The sequence below is a fragment of the Bos indicus genome, chromosome 12 (genome assembly GCF_029378745.1).
Source record: "Bos indicus isolate NIAB-ARS_2022 breed Sahiwal x Tharparkar chromosome 12, NIAB-ARS_B.indTharparkar_mat_pri_1.0, whole genome shotgun sequence".
Classification (NCBI taxonomy): domain Eukaryota; kingdom Metazoa; phylum Chordata; class Mammalia; order Artiodactyla; family Bovidae; genus Bos; species Bos indicus.
In genome coordinates, this window is record NC_091771.1 from 73842591 (window position 1) to 73862654 (window position 20064).

General features: G+C 40.8%; 1 protein-coding gene across 4 annotated transcripts in view; it reads right to left on the reverse strand.

The window, feature by feature from the left end:
* LOC109566912 (ATP-binding cassette sub-family C member 4-like) overlaps window positions 1-20064 on the reverse strand; it is a 727713-nt gene that overhangs the window by 617763 nt on the left and 89886 nt on the right. For all 4 annotated transcript variants that reach the window (XM_070799902.1, XM_070799904.1, XM_070799905.1 and 1 more), the window contains exons 21-25: window positions 12614-12764; window positions 6400-6519; window positions 4610-4720; window positions 3562-3662; window positions 2283-2474 (exon numbers count right to left, since the gene is read on the reverse strand). In XM_070799902.1, the coding sequence (XP_070656003.1) occupies window positions 2283-2474; window positions 3562-3662; window positions 4610-4720; window positions 6400-6519; window positions 12614-12764 (675 nt within the window). The remainder of the gene's footprint in view (window positions 1-2282; window positions 2475-3561; window positions 3663-4609; window positions 4721-6399; window positions 6520-12613; window positions 12765-20064) is intronic.

Genomic DNA, 20064 nt, shown 5'->3' on the forward strand with positions numbered 1-20064 from the left:
AGTCCCAAGGAATCAGGAAACTTGGAAAAGAAGTGGGACAAGCTGGGAGTGAGGGGAGATGTTCCTGAGAAAATATTATGTAAAAAAAAAGGAAAAAATGTAGGAAACTAGTATTTTTGCACATTATAGCAAGGTCTAGTAAGCATCTGTAAAAGTTCAAGAAAAGCTCTGAGCAGGAAAAAATAACAAACCCAAATTAATATACCTCTAGAGCTGGAAAATGCTTTAAAGGGGCCCAGGACTCTCTAAAATTATCAAATCAACCAAAAATCATCAAAATGAGAAATGCAGCCCATGTTCAGAATCTACCCAGGAAGTCTAGGGTTGCATTTACCTCATTGTGAGTCTTTATTTTTAATTGGTATTTCTTCCATGAATCATAAACCAGCAGAGTACCAACTACACTTTCCTATTAACTCTAACTTCCATGAATCAGGACAGGAGAGCACATGGCAGAAAGAGAATAGAGCCCCATTTCTTCTGGGTGAACTCACTCCCAAGTCTTCCCCTCCCCTCCCCTACAGCAGCTTGTCTCAATCAAAGTCAACACCAAAGTGGTGTCCTGCAGTGATGGGAGCAGAGATAGGTGAGCAGGAGAGGGTACCTGGGATGTACAGAGGTAGAGTGAAATCGTTTCAAGAACAAACTGCCTGGGTATCATCTCCCAATATAGAAGTGAAGCTAATGGTGATGCTGAGTGGACCAAGATAAAGGTCAAAAGGCAACTTATCACATTTATTAATTCAGTCTCAAAATTAAATATTCCTTCAAACATTTTAGAATCTCAGATAGTACTATGATTTGGAGGGTTTTAAGAAGGAATAATTCAAAACTGTATTTTCCTAAGCTGTACTATGAAGTTTTTTAGATGATTCATATTTTATCACTTTGGAGGAAATTTAAGACACAAATGAACAGAATTATATTGACAATACAAGATCTGATCAACATGGAGCTATGAGTAAGCAAACAATGATGGCCTCCAGCACTTTCAGGGACAGAGCTGCAGCAAGAACTGTGGTTAATGTTTTCCAGACACAGCAGTCTTCACCCTCTTCTTGACCTATGGTGAGACTGGAAATAATTAGGAGCCAGCTTTCACTCAGTAACTAACTGAAGCTGATCCCTGGGCATTAAGTTGAATACTTATTCTTTCATGTAACAAGGGTAACATTCATTATATCATAGCTATAGTCCTCTAGGTGGGTCAGTGGTGGAGTTCTCAAAGAGTGATTATTTAAGTGCAATCTGTTGTTTACTCCGTTGTCTTGTGTGTGTGTGTGTGTGTGTGTGTGTGTGTGTGTGTGTGTTGGTTACTGGTTGTTCCAGTCACTGTCCAAAGTGATTTTGAAGCCCAATAAAATAAAGTCTGTCACTGTTTTCATTGTTTCCCCATCTATTTGCCATTAAGTGGTGGGAGCAGATGCCATGATCTTAGTTTCTCAAATGCTGAGTTTTTTCACTCTTCTCTTTCATCCTCATCAAGAGGTTCTTTAGTTCCTCTTTACTTTCTGCCATTTAAGTGGTATTATCTGCATATCTAAGAGTGTTGACAGATCTGATCATAAATGTTTACAGGTGAAATCTCATCCACTTTGAGTAGGTGTCCAGGCCCTGTCTCCGCCTGGGGGCTCTAGTTCCTCACCCCTGACTGAGTCATGATTCAGGCTCTTCTCTAGTGGCTATAAGCTCATCCCATGGCCCCTGCTGGAGTAGACTTGGGGCTGCGCTCTGGTTCCAGCAGCAACTCACCCACACCAGTAAGGATCAGATTGTATTAAAGAAAGAAACAGTCTGTGGGGTGGAGGGCAGGGGTATGGCTCAGTGTGGGTGAGTGGAGGACAAGTCTATGGGAAGGGCCAAGGGACAGAGGAGGAGGCTGCAACCAGAGGGGACCATGGGAGGAGGAGATCTCAGAAATACAAAGAAGAAAGGATGGAAAGGAGGAAACAGAGAAGATATTGGACAGTTAGGCACATGGAGCCAGCGCTGACTTCCCAGATTTAGTATGAATAGTCAGGTATCACATATAGTGCCCTGGGTCAGGTTAAGATCGAGCCCTGAAGCCCAGGGCCCACCAACTGCCATGAGGGAGCTCGTTACACAGGGAAAGAAATGCTTGGATCCCCATCCCATGGTCAGTTTTCAAGAAAGATTCACATAGTGTCATTGATCTAATCTGCATCCAAGAGAATCCTCCTGACTCACTAACAAGGAAGGCAACAGCAGACATGCACTAAATCTTTAGCTGGATTTTAAAGAGGCAAATGGCTTAAACAAACCTTTAGTGTTGAGATTATGGTTTCTCCCAGGTTCTTCAATATCAGAGGCCCATCTAAGCTGTACCTGAAGTTCACACTGTAAAACTCAATCTCTCCTTTATGGGGCCAGGCTGTTGGTGGTCTATACTCGTATTCCCAGGGTGCTTCTTTCTCACACTCTGTATATTCAAGCCCCCTCTCTACTGAAATCATCTGAAACACATAAGACATCACAGGAGTTAGGAAAGGTCTTGCTTATGGATGTTTAGAGATTGTAAATGAAGCAGTCTACCTTAATATCTTTACATCAGCTTTTCTATGGTTCAGAAGATCTCAGGTCTTAGCATCCATTAGGGACAGAGGTAAGAGCTGGATGAGGCCTTTGATGATTTACAAACTTGCTCATGGTCTTGTAACACTGTTATTTACAGCTACTTCCTTAAAAACTATATAAAAACTAAAAGAATTATAGAAATGAATGCAAAGATTTTATTGATCCACTTTTCACAACTGAACAAAAAAAAGAGAGAATTTTTATAAGAAAAAAATACTTATGGACACCAATCAGTAACGTGTGGCTACAGAAGAGCCATTTGTTATAAACGAGCAGAACTGAATGGTCATCAAACCTCATTTTAATAATTAGTCACTCTCTGCTTTATTCAAAGAGAGAAGTGGAAAGTTTTCACTTTTATTTGTTTTTCTCCCTTTAGGAGAAGGTGTAAATATTCAAAAGAGATGATAATTTACATACTGACTAACATCTCTTAAAGTGATAGAACTCCACTCTAATAGCACATTCTGAGCAGGAGCTTATCCTATCAGAAAGAAGAAACACCAGCAAATTCAGGTGTTCAGCACACACAAGAATAGATGATAAAACAGGGAGTGGAGGAATCTAATTAAATAAACAAATCTTAAAACACCGAATTCTATATTTTAACCAACAATGAGGAATCATCTGTTAAGAAACATAGATAAACAAGCCACTAAGAAATTAGCTTGTATTCTCTCCAGGATTTCAGAACCTTTCTCCTGCAGAGATATTTATTATATCTGAAGAGAGTTTGTGATGAGTATAAAACCTGCTGACATGGTGCACATAAGACTGAGAAAAACACATATATATTTAATTTTCAGTTTTACATTTACTTTAAACAAACAGAAGAGGATGTAAAAAAAAAATTCTGTTAATCATGATATAAAAACAAAAGTTTCACTATTTTACATAAGAATTGCTTTTATGCCAGTTAATGGCAAGGAGATTAGAAAAGGCTAAGAACCATAAGATAAACATCACCATATTCTCAGCTTCAATGCTTTGCCTGACGCACCACTGGAACATCCCCGTGAGCGTGAGGGCGAGAGATAGCACCAAGCCAGCCTCCCCAGCATATAAAGCTAAATGAGGAAGAAGAAGAGGAATCAAGTCAGTCTTGTTCTTAACGCCCTGTTCAGCTCCTTCTGTAACTTAATAAAGAAGACTCCTTTATAATATTTAAATCATTCACATGTAATGATCATATTATTCATACTTTTACTATCTGTTCATTGAGACCATAACAACAGTACATAAAAATGACTATGAATTCAGAAAGACTGTTAAATGTGTTTATTAATCCCTATAGGATTGACATATACTTGACCACATTATATAGGTGAGGAATCAAGTCATTATTCAGACTTTTGTCATTATGGATGCAAGAACCATTAGGTAATTTCACTTTCTACAAGTCCAATGCAGCTGCAGTTGAAACCACAAAAACAAGACAATGGGTTTTAAGAGCAAATGTTTTTAAATCTAAAATACTACTTTCCTTGTTCCATATTAAAGATTCAATGCTGTTAGATTGGAATCATTAGGGATGGTGAATTCATGCCACACACACCAACAACTGCTCATCTGGTACCCATACAGCAGTGAGGATACTGTTTTTTGCTACAGAAAATCTTTCTCACCCAGTGTGTACCAGGCACCTACATCCAAGAGATTTGAGTAGCCCTAAAGCTAAAACCTAAACTCTACACTGAAGAAAAACCTTAATGGTAAACTTGGTTCTCTCCTCACATCTACAGGATACTACCTAGAATGTTCAAAAGGTCAGCTTGCTACAGTTGTTCAGACTCCAACCCATTCAACAAAAGATAAAAGGATAAAAGGTAACATATCAAGACACAAATGACTTCATATGGACCACACTGTGGAATTACATGCTGCAAGCATTTTAATACAATTCATTACAACAAAACAGTATAAATTATTAGACGAGGTAGCAACAATTTAATAATTGTTAACAAAGCTATAAACTGTAAGCACACCACAACACGTTATTCACATCTGTACTTACATTGTGCCAGAATTAGGGCCCCAAAGGCAACAGCAGTGACAAAGATGGCACAGATGACATCCAGATACACAGCGAGCCATCGGGACGTCGTCAAAAGCAGGAACCAAGCCTCTGGATTTGGAACCATAATAAGTGTAATATATAAACAGAAAAACCATGTTAGCTGCTTCTCATGAGGGAGAATATTTTCTCAGTTGAGCTACAGAAGATTTTACACAGGTAGGACAGCAAAGTTACATACCCAAGGAACCTGAAGATTCTATAAAACTAGGTTCTAACACAAGACAATGAATGTATGGGACACACAGGAATCCGTCCAGGAAGCATGAATTGAAAACTTCAACCCACAGGTTATCCACAGAAATAAGATCACAAGAAGGAAGATGGGAAATCATCTCATCTGTGCATTTCCTGCAGTGCTGGGCCTCAGTGTGAAGATCATCCTCTCACAGGGTCGACTGCTCCCAGCTCTCACACAGCAGAGAGCACAGCTCACACTGTTTCCAGCACCTTCTGCCCTCACCACAGGGCCCTGCAGTGTTTATTCTTAGGAGCCAATGTCTATGTGACCATCAGCTAACAGGAACTGCATGCGACTTTCTTTTATTTTTATGTAATTTTATTTTTTAACTTTACAATATTGTATTGGTTTTGCCATATATTGAAATGAATCTGCCACAGGTATATATGTGTTCCCCAGCCTGAACCCTCCTCCCTCCTCCCTCCCCATACCATCCCTCTGGGTCGTCCCATTGCACCAGCCCCAAGCATCCAGTATCATGCATTGAACCTGGACTGGCGACTCATTTCATATATGATATTATACATATTTCAATGCCATTTTCCCAAATCATCCCACCCTCTCCCTCTCCCATAGAGTCCAAAAGACTGTTTTATACATCTGTGTCTCTTTTGCTGTCTCGCATACAGGGTTATTGTTACCATCTTTCTAAATTCCATATATATGCGTTAGTATACTATATTGGTGTTTTTCTTTCTGGCTTACTTCACTCTGTATAATAGGCTCCAGTTTCATCCACCTCATTAGAACTGATTCAAATGTATTCTTTTTAATGGCTGAGTAATACTCCATTGTATATATGTACCTGCATGTGACTTTCAAAATGCCATTTTTATCTTCAAAATACAATAATTATTGGAAAGTTTAGCTTGGATTTTATAGACTTAGAGGAAATTCTGAATTTTTTACCTAGGGAAAAAATTTCACTGATAAAAACATAATCAAGTGGATGGCAAATCAGGAAATTATTTCCTCAATCACATCTGCCACCCTCCACGCTCTGAAAAGAGTCAGCAAACCGCAGTCTGGAGGGTGAGAACAGCTACCACCTGGTTCTGTAAATAAAGTTTTATTGGAACACAGAAACTGCCATTTTCTGATGTATTATCTTTGCCTGTCTTTGTGCTACAACAGCAAAGGTGAGTAGTTGCAACAGACACAGTACAGCACACAAGCCTACAATATTTTCTATCTGGATCTTCACAAAAAAGAAGTTAGCTGACACTCTTACCCTAAAGAGACAGAAGTCTACAGGGCACAGTGATACAAGGACAATGCGAGCCAGTCAGGAGAGAAAAGCAGGGGATGACAGGGAAGAAGGGAGCACTGAGGGGATGCTGAGAGGAAGGGGTGGGGGAGGCAGGTGTGCAGAGGGGGATGAGGAGTGACACAGAGAGAGGTGCTGGCCTACTAGGCCACCTGAGAGGGAGGTCAGCCTCAGAAGGGAGCACATGCCATCCTTTGAAATCATCTCCAGAAACTTACAGACCTGAGTGCAAATCCTGGTGTGCATCAAACAGTTCCTGAAACTTCTGTTCAGCTTTGTACGCCCGGATGGTCCAGAGTCCCCGGAGAGAAGATGCTAAATGGGAAAATACCGGGCTCCGTGCTGGGGAAACAGAGACAGACACACAGTAGAGAAAGTCAAGAAGGCTGGATGCAAGGAAACCACTGCCTCCCGGGCTCTGTGGTCACACATCCCGCCAAAGAGAATCCTCCATGTGACCCTCAAAGTCCTGCTCACACCAAGCTTCACTTTAATGACCTGGGAATGAAAGCTTCTCCTTGAAACTATCTTTGGTCAAGTTCAAACCACAGCTAGATTTAGATAAAGAAATTATTGTTCTTTCATCAAGATCCTCTCACACACGCCTCCCTCCAAATTCTTCTGGCATCTCATCAGGTGGAAATTGTTGACAATTTTTTAAAAATATATTGAAGTACAGTTGATTTACAATAATGTTCTAGTTTAAGGTATATAGTATAGTCATTCAGTTATTTTTTTCAGATTATATTTTATTACAGGTTAATACAAGATACTGAATAAAATTCCCTGTGCTTTGCAGTAATTCCTTGTTGTTGTCTATTTGACACATTAATAGCAGTATGTCTATTAATCCCATACTTCTAACTTGTTCTTCCCTCTCTCCCAATCCCCTTTGCCAACTGTAAGTTTGTTTTCTATGTCTCTGAGTCTATTTCTATTTTGGGTACAGATTCATTTGTATTGTTTTTAGATTCCATATATAAGTGGTATCGTATTTATCTTCCTCTGACTGACTTTACTAATAATAATATTCCCAAGTCCATCGATGCTGCTGCAAATGCTAATATTCCATTCTTTTTCATGGGTGAGTAATTACCCTTCACTATTGGGTAGTGAAGTGAAGAATAATGGTAGTGAATTACCATTCACTAATTTTTGAATCAGTAGCCTTTTAAAATTTAATTCCTAATTAGAGTCCTCACCACACTGAATTTTGTTGAGTAACCTGCGGGCTGTCTCCTCCTCAGATGAGTAACGTAAGGGCTGGGATAGAGTCAGTACATCCCCAACCCTGCACCAGAGCCAGACACAGGACAGGGTGAGACGAGTAAGGGGAGGGGACAGTCTGCTGCCTCCCCTGTCCTGGGCCTCTCCCTGCACCTGCGCCAGGAACCTCTGTGCAGGTCATGGATCACCCGGTGCTGCACCACCCTTGTGCCCACAGGACCTGGCAGACGAGGAGCCTTTGAACAGTCTTGACTTCCATTCCAGGAACCTGATGGACATTTTATTAACTGCCTGCTAGATACCTGTCCTGGTGTTCTGAGGTCACTGCGGTGTGTGACACATCAATCTTTTAGAATCTGACAGTGGCCTTAGTGGCCATTCTCTTTTGAGTGACTACATGTGGGTTTGGGCCTGGTGTCACATGACTGACCATTCATTTCCTGCCTTCTTTTCTAAGAACACGCTGACCACAAGCATCAAGGTCAGGCTCCTGCACATCAGGGAACAGGTGGGCTGCAGGCTGCCAAGCAGGGAGGACACTTCTGGTGGGGTTTTCCTTCCTCCAATGAATGAGGCTGTAACTTGCTGTTGTCAGGGACACATAGTGAGCCTGTGACCTCTGTCTGGGGGTGAATGATAACTTGTGCTGTATCAGCAGGAAATACTGACATCACTTTGTTACCTGTGTGTCTCCTAGAGAAGACCTGTTAGTACAATTAGGTTGTTTATGGGAAGTTAGTAATGCATCTTACAGGAGGCTTCAGAGATTTTATAAAATTATGGGGAAAGAATCAAGGGTGAAACTCCAAACTGTTTTCAGGTTCTCACTCTTTAGTCCAGTATCTGAATGCCTGTCTGATGACAGTTCAGCCAGTACCAACATGCATCTGGGCACTGCACATTTAGAGGGGTTGAGGTACAAATAGGTAAAGACACAGAACCTCCTCTTGTGTTTAGTGTTCCCAATTCTATAAGGAAGGAAGGAGCAGGCTTCCTTCTGTGAGACACTGGGGCTCAGAGAGAATGGGAGACCCTCGGCTGGGGGAGGACAGCATGGGCTAGGGGCCAGGTGACAATCCACTCAGCCCTAGGATGAGATGGTTGGATGGCATCACCAACTCAATGGACATGATGAGTTTGAGCAAACTCTGGGAGATGGTGAAGGACAGAGAAGCCTGCCATGCTGCATGTAGTCCCTGGGGTCAAAGAGTCAGACACGACTGAGGGACTGAACACAACTACCACCACCACCTAGATAGAGAACATAAACTTTCTAATCAACTGGCTACCGCATATGGTTATCTGAGGTATGCAGGATGGGGTACCTGGATTAAATGTATTGTCTAACTTGTTTTATTGACTATATATTCCAAAGCCTTTGATTTTGTGGATCACAATAAACTGTGGAAAATTCTGAAAGAGATAGGAATACCAGACCACCTGACCTGCCTCTTGACAAACCTGTATGCAGGTCAGGAAGCAACACTTAGAACTGGACATGGAACAACTGACTGGTTCCAAACAGGAAAAGGAGTACATCAAGGCTGTATATTGTCACCCTGCTTATTTAACTTATATGCAGAGTACATCATGAAAAATGCTGGGCTGGATGAAGCACAAGCTGGAATCAAGATTGCTGGGAGAAATATCAATAACCTCAGATATGCAGATGACACCACCCTTATGGAAGAAAGTGAAGAGGAACTAAAAAGCCTCTTGATGACAGTGAAAGAGGAGAGTGAAAAAGTTGGCTCAAAGCTCAACATTCAGAAAACGAATGAGAAATAGATGGGGAAACAGTGGAAACAGTGTCAGACTTTATTTTTCTGGGCTCCAAAATCACTGCAGATGGTGACTGCAGCCATGAAATTAAAAGACGCTTACTCCCTGGAAGTAAAGCTATGACCAACTTAGATAGCATATTAAAAAGCAGAGACATTACTTTGCCAACAAAGGTCCGTCTAGTCAAGGCTATGGTTTTTCCAGTAGTCATGTATGGATGTAAGAGTTGGACTGTGAAGAAAGCTAAGCACCAAAGAATTGATGTGTTTGGACTGTGGTGTTGGAGAAGACTCTTGAGAGTCCCTTGGACTGCAAGGAGATCCAACCAGTCCATTCTAAAGGAGATCAGCCCTGTGTGTTCTTTGGAATGACTGATGCTAAAGCTGAAACTCCAGTACTTTGGCCACCTCATGCAAAGAGTTGACTCATTGGAAAAGACTCTGATGCTGGGAGGGATTGGGGGCAGAAGGAGAAGGGGACGACAGAGGATGAGATGGCTGGATGGCATCACCAACTCGATGGACGTGAGTTTGAGTGAACTCCTGGAGTTGGTGATGGACAGGGACGCCTGTCGTGCTGCAATTTATGGGGTCGCAAAGAGTCGGACATGTCTGAGCCACTGAAATGAACTGAACTTAACTTGTTTCAGCCTACTCGGTGCAAAAAATCCAAATAATCCACAGTGATGGTGCCAAAGTTCTCAGACTCTCCAGATCAAATACTGAGAAAATCGTGTACTGCTTCTTGACAAAAGCCTCAGAAGGAGCCCATTTCTCCACTTCCATGTGAATGGGAAATAGCCCTTGCCCCATGCAAAAATTCTGTCAAATATTCTTTCTGGAACAACCTCTCTCTCAATGTGCCAGAGAATCTGCTTTGTGACAAGACTATTGAATGACTCCATCTCATGAGTGGCCTCAAACCATAAAATGTCTGAACCCTGTCTACACAGAAGACTGGATGGAGCTCATCACTTCCTCTTCTGCCTCCCCAGGTCCTACCATCCCACTGAGTCATATAGGTAGAACTGCACACACACCTGGACTCTACTGCTCCCCATCCATCCAAACACCTCGCCAAACTCGACCTCACAGGACGTTAGCTGCTTCTCTTGATGAGTGAAAATGTCTTCTACAGATTTTATGAAACTGATGATCACTATTCTTTTTGCAAATAAAGGTAAGTACTTCAAGTGTTTATTATTAAAAACAAAACATACAAATGCCACAATAAAACTCCTCTGACTGGATGAACTGAGATTTTTTTCCACTTAGTAGATACAGAGAAGCATGAGACTCAACACACGTCTGTTCTTGGCTTGGTTTCTAGAAGGTTAAGTTGGTATTAATCTCCAATAATTATTCACGGTTGAGGTCTCTGATGCAAACATATCCTCTCCTTATTTTTTGGTTATTTTTATAACTTTTAAAAATATATAACAATCTATTTTCCTTATTTTTGTTTTAATACTGATGAAATGTGTGCAATAATAAGAGAAAAATTTGATTATTCCATCATCTGTGATTACCTGTAGAATAGACTAATGAATCATAAAATGTGTTCCCCATTATTCTGTTTTTTGCTGCACCTTGCAGAATGTGGTTTCCCAACAAGGACTAAACTGGTTGCCCCCACAGTGGAAACACAGAGTCTTAACCACAGGACCACCAGGGACGCCTTTGTTCCCCATTATTCTAAAACTCGGAAGGTGAATGGAGTTATCAACTAAATACATACTGAACCGATCCCCCTCCTGAGTTCTCCTAGGGGATTATTTTCAGCATCATTTCTATGAATAGCTTTGAGAAAGGGGAACACAAACAGTGTGGTTCAATTCAGTTCAGTCGCTCAGTTGTGTCAGACTCTGTGTGACCCCATGAACCGCAGCAGGCCAGCCCTCCCTGTCCATCACCAACTCGCGGAGTCCACCCAAACCCATGTTCATTGAGTCGGTGATGCCATCCAACCATCTCATCCTCTGTTGTCCCCTTCTCCTCCTGCCCTCAATCTTTCCCAGCATCAAGGTCTTTTCAAATGAGTCAGCTCTCCACATCAGGTGGCCAAAGTATTGGAGTTTCAAACGCTTCAAAATCAGTCCTACCAGTGAACACCCAGGACTGATCTCCTTTAGGATGGACTGGTTGGATCTCCATGCAGTCCAAGGGACTCTCAAGAGTCTTCTCCAACACCATAGTTCAAAAGCATCAATTCTTCCCCACTCAGCTTTCAAACAGTGTGGTTATCACCCCAAATACTGAAAATGGCAAAGAGCAGACCTGAAAATAAAAGGGCTTATCTTTTCAATAGGGCTCCCCTGGTGGCTTAGATATCAGAGTCCACCAGCAATGCAGGAGAGCTGGGTTCAACCCCTGGGCCAGGAAGATCCTCTGGAGAAGGGAATGGCTATCCACTCCAGTATTCTTGCCTGGGGAATTCCATGGACAGAAGAGCCTGGTGGGCTACAAACCATGCAGTCTCAAAGAGTCAGACATGATTAAGCAACTAACACACAATTTCCAATACTTTTAACAACTGCAACTTACTAGAACATGTGAAAGAATTTTTTTTTCAAATATATCACTTTTAACATATATTTCCTGAGGTCTCCTTTCCTTTCCCTAATCTTTTCCTTTCCTTGTCATTTCTGGTAACTTTCAGTTCAGTTCAGTTCAGTCGCTCAGTCGTGTCTGACTCTTTGTGACTCCATGAACCACAGCACGCCAGGCCTCCCTGCCCATAACCAATTCCCAGAGTTTACCCAAACTCATGTCCATTGAGTCAGTGATGCCATCCAACCATCTCATCCTCTATCATCCCCTTCTCCTCCCGCCTTCAATCTTTCCCAGCATCAGGGTCTTTTCAAATGAGTCAGCTATTCATATCAGGTGGCCAAAGTATTGGAGTTTCAGCTCCAACATCAGTCCTTCCAATGAACACTCAGGACTTATCTCCTTTAGGATGGCCTGGTTAGATTTCTTTGCAGTCCAAGGGACTCTCAAGAGTCTTCTCTCCGACACCACGGTTCAAAAGCATCAATTCTTCAGTGCTCAGCTTTCTTTTGAAGAACAATTCTCTATTTTCCTTCTACATTAGTTCCAACATGATTAAATACTTTCAATAATAGTATTAACAGAGTGGATACTCTGTGTTAGGACATAGGTCATGAACAAGACAGAAATGGTTCCTGTCCTCATGGTGCTCACATCCATCCTCCTTGGGATAAAATGCAAAGGGCAGCTGACCCGCTGCCAGCTCCATTTGCCTTAAGGGCCAAACCTACTCTCAGGGGCCATAACTTTCAATCACCTAATGTTAACAGTGAGAAATCCCATAGAACAGTCTGCAGAGTTTCAGGGGTCTGGTTAATTGAGGCATAAATGGAAGATAGACTGCACTGCCATCCCAACCTGAGAGCCCTGGTACTCACTTGTACATTCCAGGCGTTTCACATCTCGTGATGTCTCTAAGAAATATCTCCGAAGAAAAAAGAAAATGATGCCAAGGGGAATCACAGGTATAGCAGTCCAAGGAATTGCAGCCACCATCACGCCCACCACACCAATCACAAGTAGAAATGTCTGAAATAGCGAAAATACAGAGGCCTTCATGTCAAGGATACTTTTCAAAGATAAATTTTATTGATTTGTTAGGATAAAACTCCTTTCCTTGAAACTTGTTGAAACAGCAGGGAATGCTTTCCCTTCCAAAGAAATAGAAGTATAGGTGGTCCTCATGATGTTTATTGCATGCACCAAACACTCTGATAAGAACTTTCTAGGTATCAGCTCTTGTGATACACTCAGTAGCCCTTTGAGGCAGGAATTATTATTTTTAACAGATGAGACTATTTGAGGCTCAGAGAGTAGGAGCTGCATCTCAAACTATCAGGAGTCAGCAGGTGTTACTAGAGAAAGGAGTGAGCAAGCATTACAGATGAGGAATCCAGTTGTTTCAGCTATCCATGTAGGGATAAAGAAGTGGTTAATCACTTTCACTTTTCACTTTCATGCATTGGAGAAGGAAATGGCAACCCACTCCAGTGTTCTTGCCTGGAGAATCCCAGGGACGGGGGAGCCTGGTGGGCTGCCGTCTATGGGGTTGCACAGAGTCAGACACGACTGCAGCAACTTAGCAGCAGCAGCAGCAATTACAAATTCAGTGTAACGTAACTAGTAACAGTATTATCTAATTTTACAAATGGAGACAGTGAGGCACAGGGAAAGGAAAAGTAACTTGATGGAAACTGCAAAGCCTAAGTCACGGAGCTGGGAACCCCATGTCATGAGCCATTATGACATATTTAAGCTTGCCTCCAACATACAACCATCTTTCTGTCATTATACTAAGTATTTAAAATGCCCATTCCAAAGATTAACTATTATAACAACACCAGATTCCATTTACAATGTGTGTACTGTGTGTAAGGCCCTGTGTTGGGTTCCATGAATATTCTCTTAATCATCACATTATCCCCTGAGATGATTTTCTCTTAGGAAATGATCTAGGTCTAAAAAAGATATCAGGTAGAATAGAAAATGAAATCATTGGTTGATGCTGATTTAAGCATCCATCTTTATCAGGAAAAGTATGATGATACTCTGGGGGACAGTATCAGGCAATAAGAATGCAATCAACACTTAGTGTCTGCCTGCTATGAAAGTCGGGTGAGGTGGTAGGGACTAGCAGATTCACCCAGTTTTGACCAAGGCCTCTGAAGTTTATGATCTCAGGTGGATACAAATCCATGGTGATCTGCACAGGGGGATGGGGAAACACAGGGAAGAATACCTGAATATTTTTAGACAATTCTAAGACTTATGACTGATTTTATAGGCTTGTTTAACAAATATAAAGAATGGCATGAATGATTTGCAGGCAGTAATCACAGTTAATGGAAATTTTGACCAAAAAGGAGCTGGGATGAGAAGGTTGAGATGCTCATCTGAGTTAACACTGGATATTCTTTACAGATAAGAAATAATGAAGTTGGGAGGGTAAGTGGTTGTCCTAAAGTTTCCCAGTAAGGTATTGCTTATCCTGGAGAAGGAGAGGAGCAGTTTGTGCTCAGGGAATCCCAGAGGCACAGCTGCAGGCAGGAGGAACAAACAACCAGAACTGTGACTCTGTGGCCAGGAGCCCTTGGGAACCAAACTGCATGATCTGGATGGAGACCCATATGCTTTCCTGTTTCTCCCTGTCTCTGCTGTGGTATCAAAAGAAAACTCAGAGTGAAGAGCATGGAGTTCTGAAGGAATAAATGCTAATCATAAGTGGAGAAAAGTAGAGCTGTCTGACCGCCCTCCTATTAGACCTACAGAAAACAATTTCTTTCAGCCACTGGCTTGACTGTGCATCCTACCAGGCTACAACCTTCATGTTCATAGGGAGGGGTCCTTCCAGCTCCTTCTATGTCTAGCCTTTAGGTCACTTGGCTTGCCATTGTTTTTTGTCAAAAACAAAAAACTACACCTAAAGTGTTAATTATTAAAAGAAAAAAACCCAAATTACTGGTTTTTAGCAGACTTGCATAATTTGATGAACAACATTCATCCGTTTCAATAATCTGGCTCTCCCCAGGTGGCTTCCCTGGTGGATCAGTCATTAAAGAATCTGACTGCTATGCAGGAGACCCAGGTTTGGTCCCTGGGTCAGGAAGTTCCCCTGGAGAAGGAAATGGCAACTGACTCCAGTATTCTTGCCTGGAACATCCCATGGACAGAGGAATCTGGCATGCTAGAGTCCATGGGGTCAAAAAGAGTCAGACAAGACTGAGTGACTAAACCACTCCAGGTGAGGGCCTTTTATGACTAACCCAGCCTGGCACGTAGCCTGGGAAGCAGAGGTGAGATCAAAATGAAGGGCTCCATGGAAGCTGTGCCAATGCTTTTTCCTTAGGTACCCACTGAAGACCCATTACTAATGCTCTCAGAAACTCTGGAGTTAGGTTCAGATTTCATGGCCCTAAATTCTAAAGCAATTCAAAGAGGGTGCCTCTAACAGCTTTATTATACATACACACACACACACACACACAACATATTGGTTTCCCAAGTGGCTCAGATGGTAAAGAATCTGCCTGTAATGCAGGAGACCCAGGTTTGATCCCTGGGTTTGGAAGATCCCCTGGAGAAGGGATGGGCAACCCACTCCAGTATTCCTGCCTGGAAAATCCCATGGACCGAGGAGCCTGGCAGGCTACAGTCCATGGGGTCCCAAAGAGTTGGACATGACTGAGAACTTTTACTTTTATATTTATGTACATTTGTGAATCTTTTATTGCCAGCCATCTTAAACCCTTTATAGAAGTTTGTAGAAGATGAAAATAGTATCTAAGCAAGAAGTTAACATCTGAAGAAGGAAACAAAAGATCCTAGTGTACAATAAACACACAATAAATCCCTTCCTTGTAGCCAACCTCATTTCTTTCTCCTACATTCTCAGAAATGCCAAAAAGCCCAATTCAAGCTACACACACAGTTACCCCCACCTGGTTGGATTCCAGGCCCATCTGATGGACCACATCACCAAGGCATGTGCTTCTGCACCTCTGTCAGACTATGGAACAGAGACAGTGATGGGTATATAGAAAGAAGTATGTTGACCCAGAAGCAAATGACCCAAGTCCTGATATTCCCCAGATAAGGAGAATCATTATTTTTATATATTTCCCATTTGGACTACACCATTTGGGAAATTCTATCCAAAGTCTATGAATCCACATAATCAAATAAAAAATTCTTAGATGAAATCTTTCACTTGAGAGAAAATGGTGATTTTTCATAATTCAGAAAAATTCACAGAAAATCCCTGGGCTGGGAAGATCCCCTAGAAAAAAGAATGGCACACCACTCCATTATTCTTGCCTGGAGAATTCCATGGACAGAGGAGGCTGGCAGTTTAGTCCATGAGGCTGCAAAGAATCGTACACAACTGAGTGACTAACAAGCATACACATCCACGTACAAACCCTAAGACTAAGCTTTTCTAAACCTGGCCTTTGCTTGGGATATGTTAATCACATTCTTCATCCCTTATTTGACTGCCTTGGGTCTTTTCACAAGCACATAAGCTCTGGGACCTGGATATCCTTCAATTCACTCCCAACTTAGAGTCATAGCTAACTCCACTGAAGAGTGATTAGTGGGGTTTGGTTCACAGTTTGCTAACCAGCATGATAGGAAGCTTTAGGGAAACATGGTGTATCTCTTCCTTCATGTTTAGTGTACTTCACTGATCAATAGTTTCCTTTCCACTTTTGTCAGAGTTCAACGATATTACAAAATTTAAGACTGGAGTCCTCTTATTTTATAATTTATCATGGTACACCTTAAAAAGAAGAGCACCATAAAAGTATATCACAGGGAAATCTATTTAACATTCTGTGATAACCTATATGAGAAAAGAACCTAAAAAAGAATGAATATAGGTACATGTATAACTAAATCACTTTGCTGTACATCTGAAACAAATACAACATTGTAAATCAACCATATTCCAATAAAATTAAAATAATTTTTAAAAAAGAAAAAAGTCTTTAAAAAAAGCTAAAATCAAGGGTTTTGAAATCCATCTTATAAATAAAAGAAAAAAACAGCATATTAAAGTATACAGAAGAATGAAAATAGAAAAAAAATAGACTCTTGAGAGTCCCTGGTACAGCAAAGAGATCAAACCACTCAATCTCAAAGGAAATCAATGGTGATTATTCACTGGAAAGACTGGATGCTGAAGCTCCAATACTTTGGCCACATGATGTGAAGCGCTGACTCATTGGAAAACACCTTGATGCTGGGAAAGACTGAAGGCAGGAGTAGAAGGGAGAGACTGAGGATGAGATGGTTGGATGGCATCATCAACTCAATGGACACGAGTTTGAACAAACTCTGGGAGATACTGAAGGAGAGGCAAGCCTTGAGTGCTGCAGTCCATGAGGTCACAAAAAGTCAGGCACAATTGAGCAACTAAATGACAAAAGACCTGAATGAAAAAGAAAACTAACTTCTAAGCAGGAAAATCAACAAACACAAAGCGTGGTTCTTTGAAATCACCACAAAATGCAAAAGAAAAAAAAAAAAGAGAAAATTTACAATTCACATGAATTAAAAGAGGATAACACAAAAGATTGGGCTTCCCTGGTGGCTCAGATGGTAAAGAATCTGCTTGCAATAGGGGAGATCCACATTTGATCCCTGGGTTGGGAAGATCTCCTGGAAAAGGAATAGTAACCTATACCAGTATTCTTGCCTGGAGAATCCCATGGACAGAGGAGCTTGACAGGTTACAGTCCATGGTGTTACAAAATGACTGAGGAACTAACACTTCAGCTTTAATTTTAACACAAAAGATACCATAAGCATTACAAAGAGACTATAATAAACATTGTGCAGATAAACTTTTAAATTTTAATGTAAAGGACAAATGTCTTAAAAAATGACATATAAAACTAACAATGATATAGAAAATCATAATAACTACATATTGATTTAAGAATTTGAATCCTTTTTTTTTAAATTTTACTTTATTTTATTGTTTTGGCCATTCCATGCAGCTTGTGGGATCTTAGTTTTCCTACCAGCAATCAAACCCAGGCCCGCAGAAGTGAAAGCACCAAGTCGTGACCCCTGGACTACCAGGGAATTCCCTGAATACATAATTTTTAAATTTCTCAAAGAAAAGACTGTAAGTCCAGAGGCCTTCACAAAAACACTGTGCAGAAAAGTTTTACCAAACTTTTCCCAGTACTTTTCCAGGGTCCAGCATTATCATGATATAAAAACCAGATAAAGACATTAAAAGAAAGAAAAATTGCAAACCAAACTGTCCTGGAATATTAAACGACATACCAATGAACTGAATCTAGCAATATAAAAAGGGTAATATTCCACAATCTAACTTGACTGGGCAAGTCCAAAATACTCAGGGTCGCCTGTTACAAAGGACAGGTTGGAACCCTCAGGCAGGAGCTGATACTGTTCTCTACAAGCAGAATTTCTTTTTATTTCAGGGAGGCTTTGTCCCTACTTAAAATCAACTATTTATGGACTTCAATCATATCTACAAAATACCTACAGAGCAACACACAGATCACCTTTTGACTGAATAACTAAGGAATGTAGTCTCGTCGAGCTGACATTAAACTGACCATTAAAAATGGAAATATTTCCCATGTATTTCCATGAGGATACATAAGAATTGATGCTTTTGAACTGTGGTGTTGGAGAAGACTCTTGAGAGTCCCTTAGACTGCAAGGAGATCCAACCAGTCCATCCTGAAGGAAATCAGTCCTGAATATTCATTGGAAGGAATGATGTTGAAGCTGAAACTCCAATACTTTGGCCACCTGATGCGAAGCGCTGACTCATTAGAGAAGACTTCTGATACTGGGAAAGATTGAAGGCAGGAGGAGAAAGGGATGACAGAGGATGAGATGGTTGGATAGCATCACTGACTCGATTGACATGAATTTGAGTAAGCTCCAGGAGTTGGTGATGGACAGGGAAGCCTGGCGTGCTGCAGTACATGGGGTCGCAAAGAGTCGGACATGACTGAGCGACTGAACTGACTGACATACTTCTGATAACAAAAGCTGACAAAATATTTTAAGTAAAGCAAATTATAGACCAATATCCTTCATGAACAACAGGTCCAGAAATTCTTGACAAACTACATACAGCAATACAGAAAAAAGATGCTACATTATGACCAAGTAAACTCTTTTCCAGGAATGTTAAGTTTAACTTTCAAATACCAATCACCGTAATTCACATTAAAACAGTAAAGATAAATAAGTGTATGACCAGCTGAAGAGATGTAGAAGAAATATTTGTTAAAATTCCTTACCTCTTCCTCATTTTTTAAAAAAAGTAAAATTCTTGACAATTGAGAAATTAAAAGAAACATTTTCAATCTGATAACAGATACCTACCTAAAAAATTGCAATTAATATTATTTGTAATGAAAAATTACTGAAAGATTTTGCCCTAAGAATACAAGATTATCTTATCTAACTGATTCTCTTTAACTAACTGGAAACTCTAGCCACAACAAGTCAAGAAAAGGAAATAGAAGTCATAGATATTGGAAATGAAGATACAAAACTGCCATTATTTATAGCTGACATGATTGCATATGGACAAAATCCTATAGAATTAAAAAAAATAAAAAACATACCACTATTGACTCCAGGAAATGTAAAGTTAATTCACAAATAAATCAACTATATTTCTATAAACTAGCAACAGCAAGTGAATAATAGTATCAGAAACAAGACTTCCTAGTGGTCCAACTGGTTAAGAATCCACCTGCCAGTGCAGGGAACATGGGATTGATCCCTGGTTTGGGAAGAATCCACATGTGCAGAGCAGCTAAGCCCATGTGCCACAGTCACTGAGCCCAGGCTCTAGAACCAAATGGCTGCACCTACCGAGCCCATGTGCCAGAATTACTGAAAACCATGTGCCCTAGAGCCCATGCTCTGCAATAGGAAAAGCCACCAAAATGAGAAGTGCACCCATAGCACCTAGTTACCACCTGCCACCGCAACTAGAGAAAGCCCATACATAGCAAAGAAGGCCCAGTGCATCCAAAATAAATGAATAAATAATTTAAAAAGACAATCCAACAATACTATGAAAAACAAATATGCATGAATAAATTTAACCAGAGACATGTAAGATGTCTATACTAAAAATTACAAAATATTTCTCTTTTTTTTTCAGTTTTTTTTTTAAATTTTATTTTATTTTTAAACTTTACATAATTGTATTAGTTTTGACAAATATCAAAATGAATCTGCCACAGGTATACATGTGTTCCCCATCCTGAACCCTCCTCCCTCCTCCCTCCCCATACCATCCCTCTGGGTCGTCCCAGTGCAC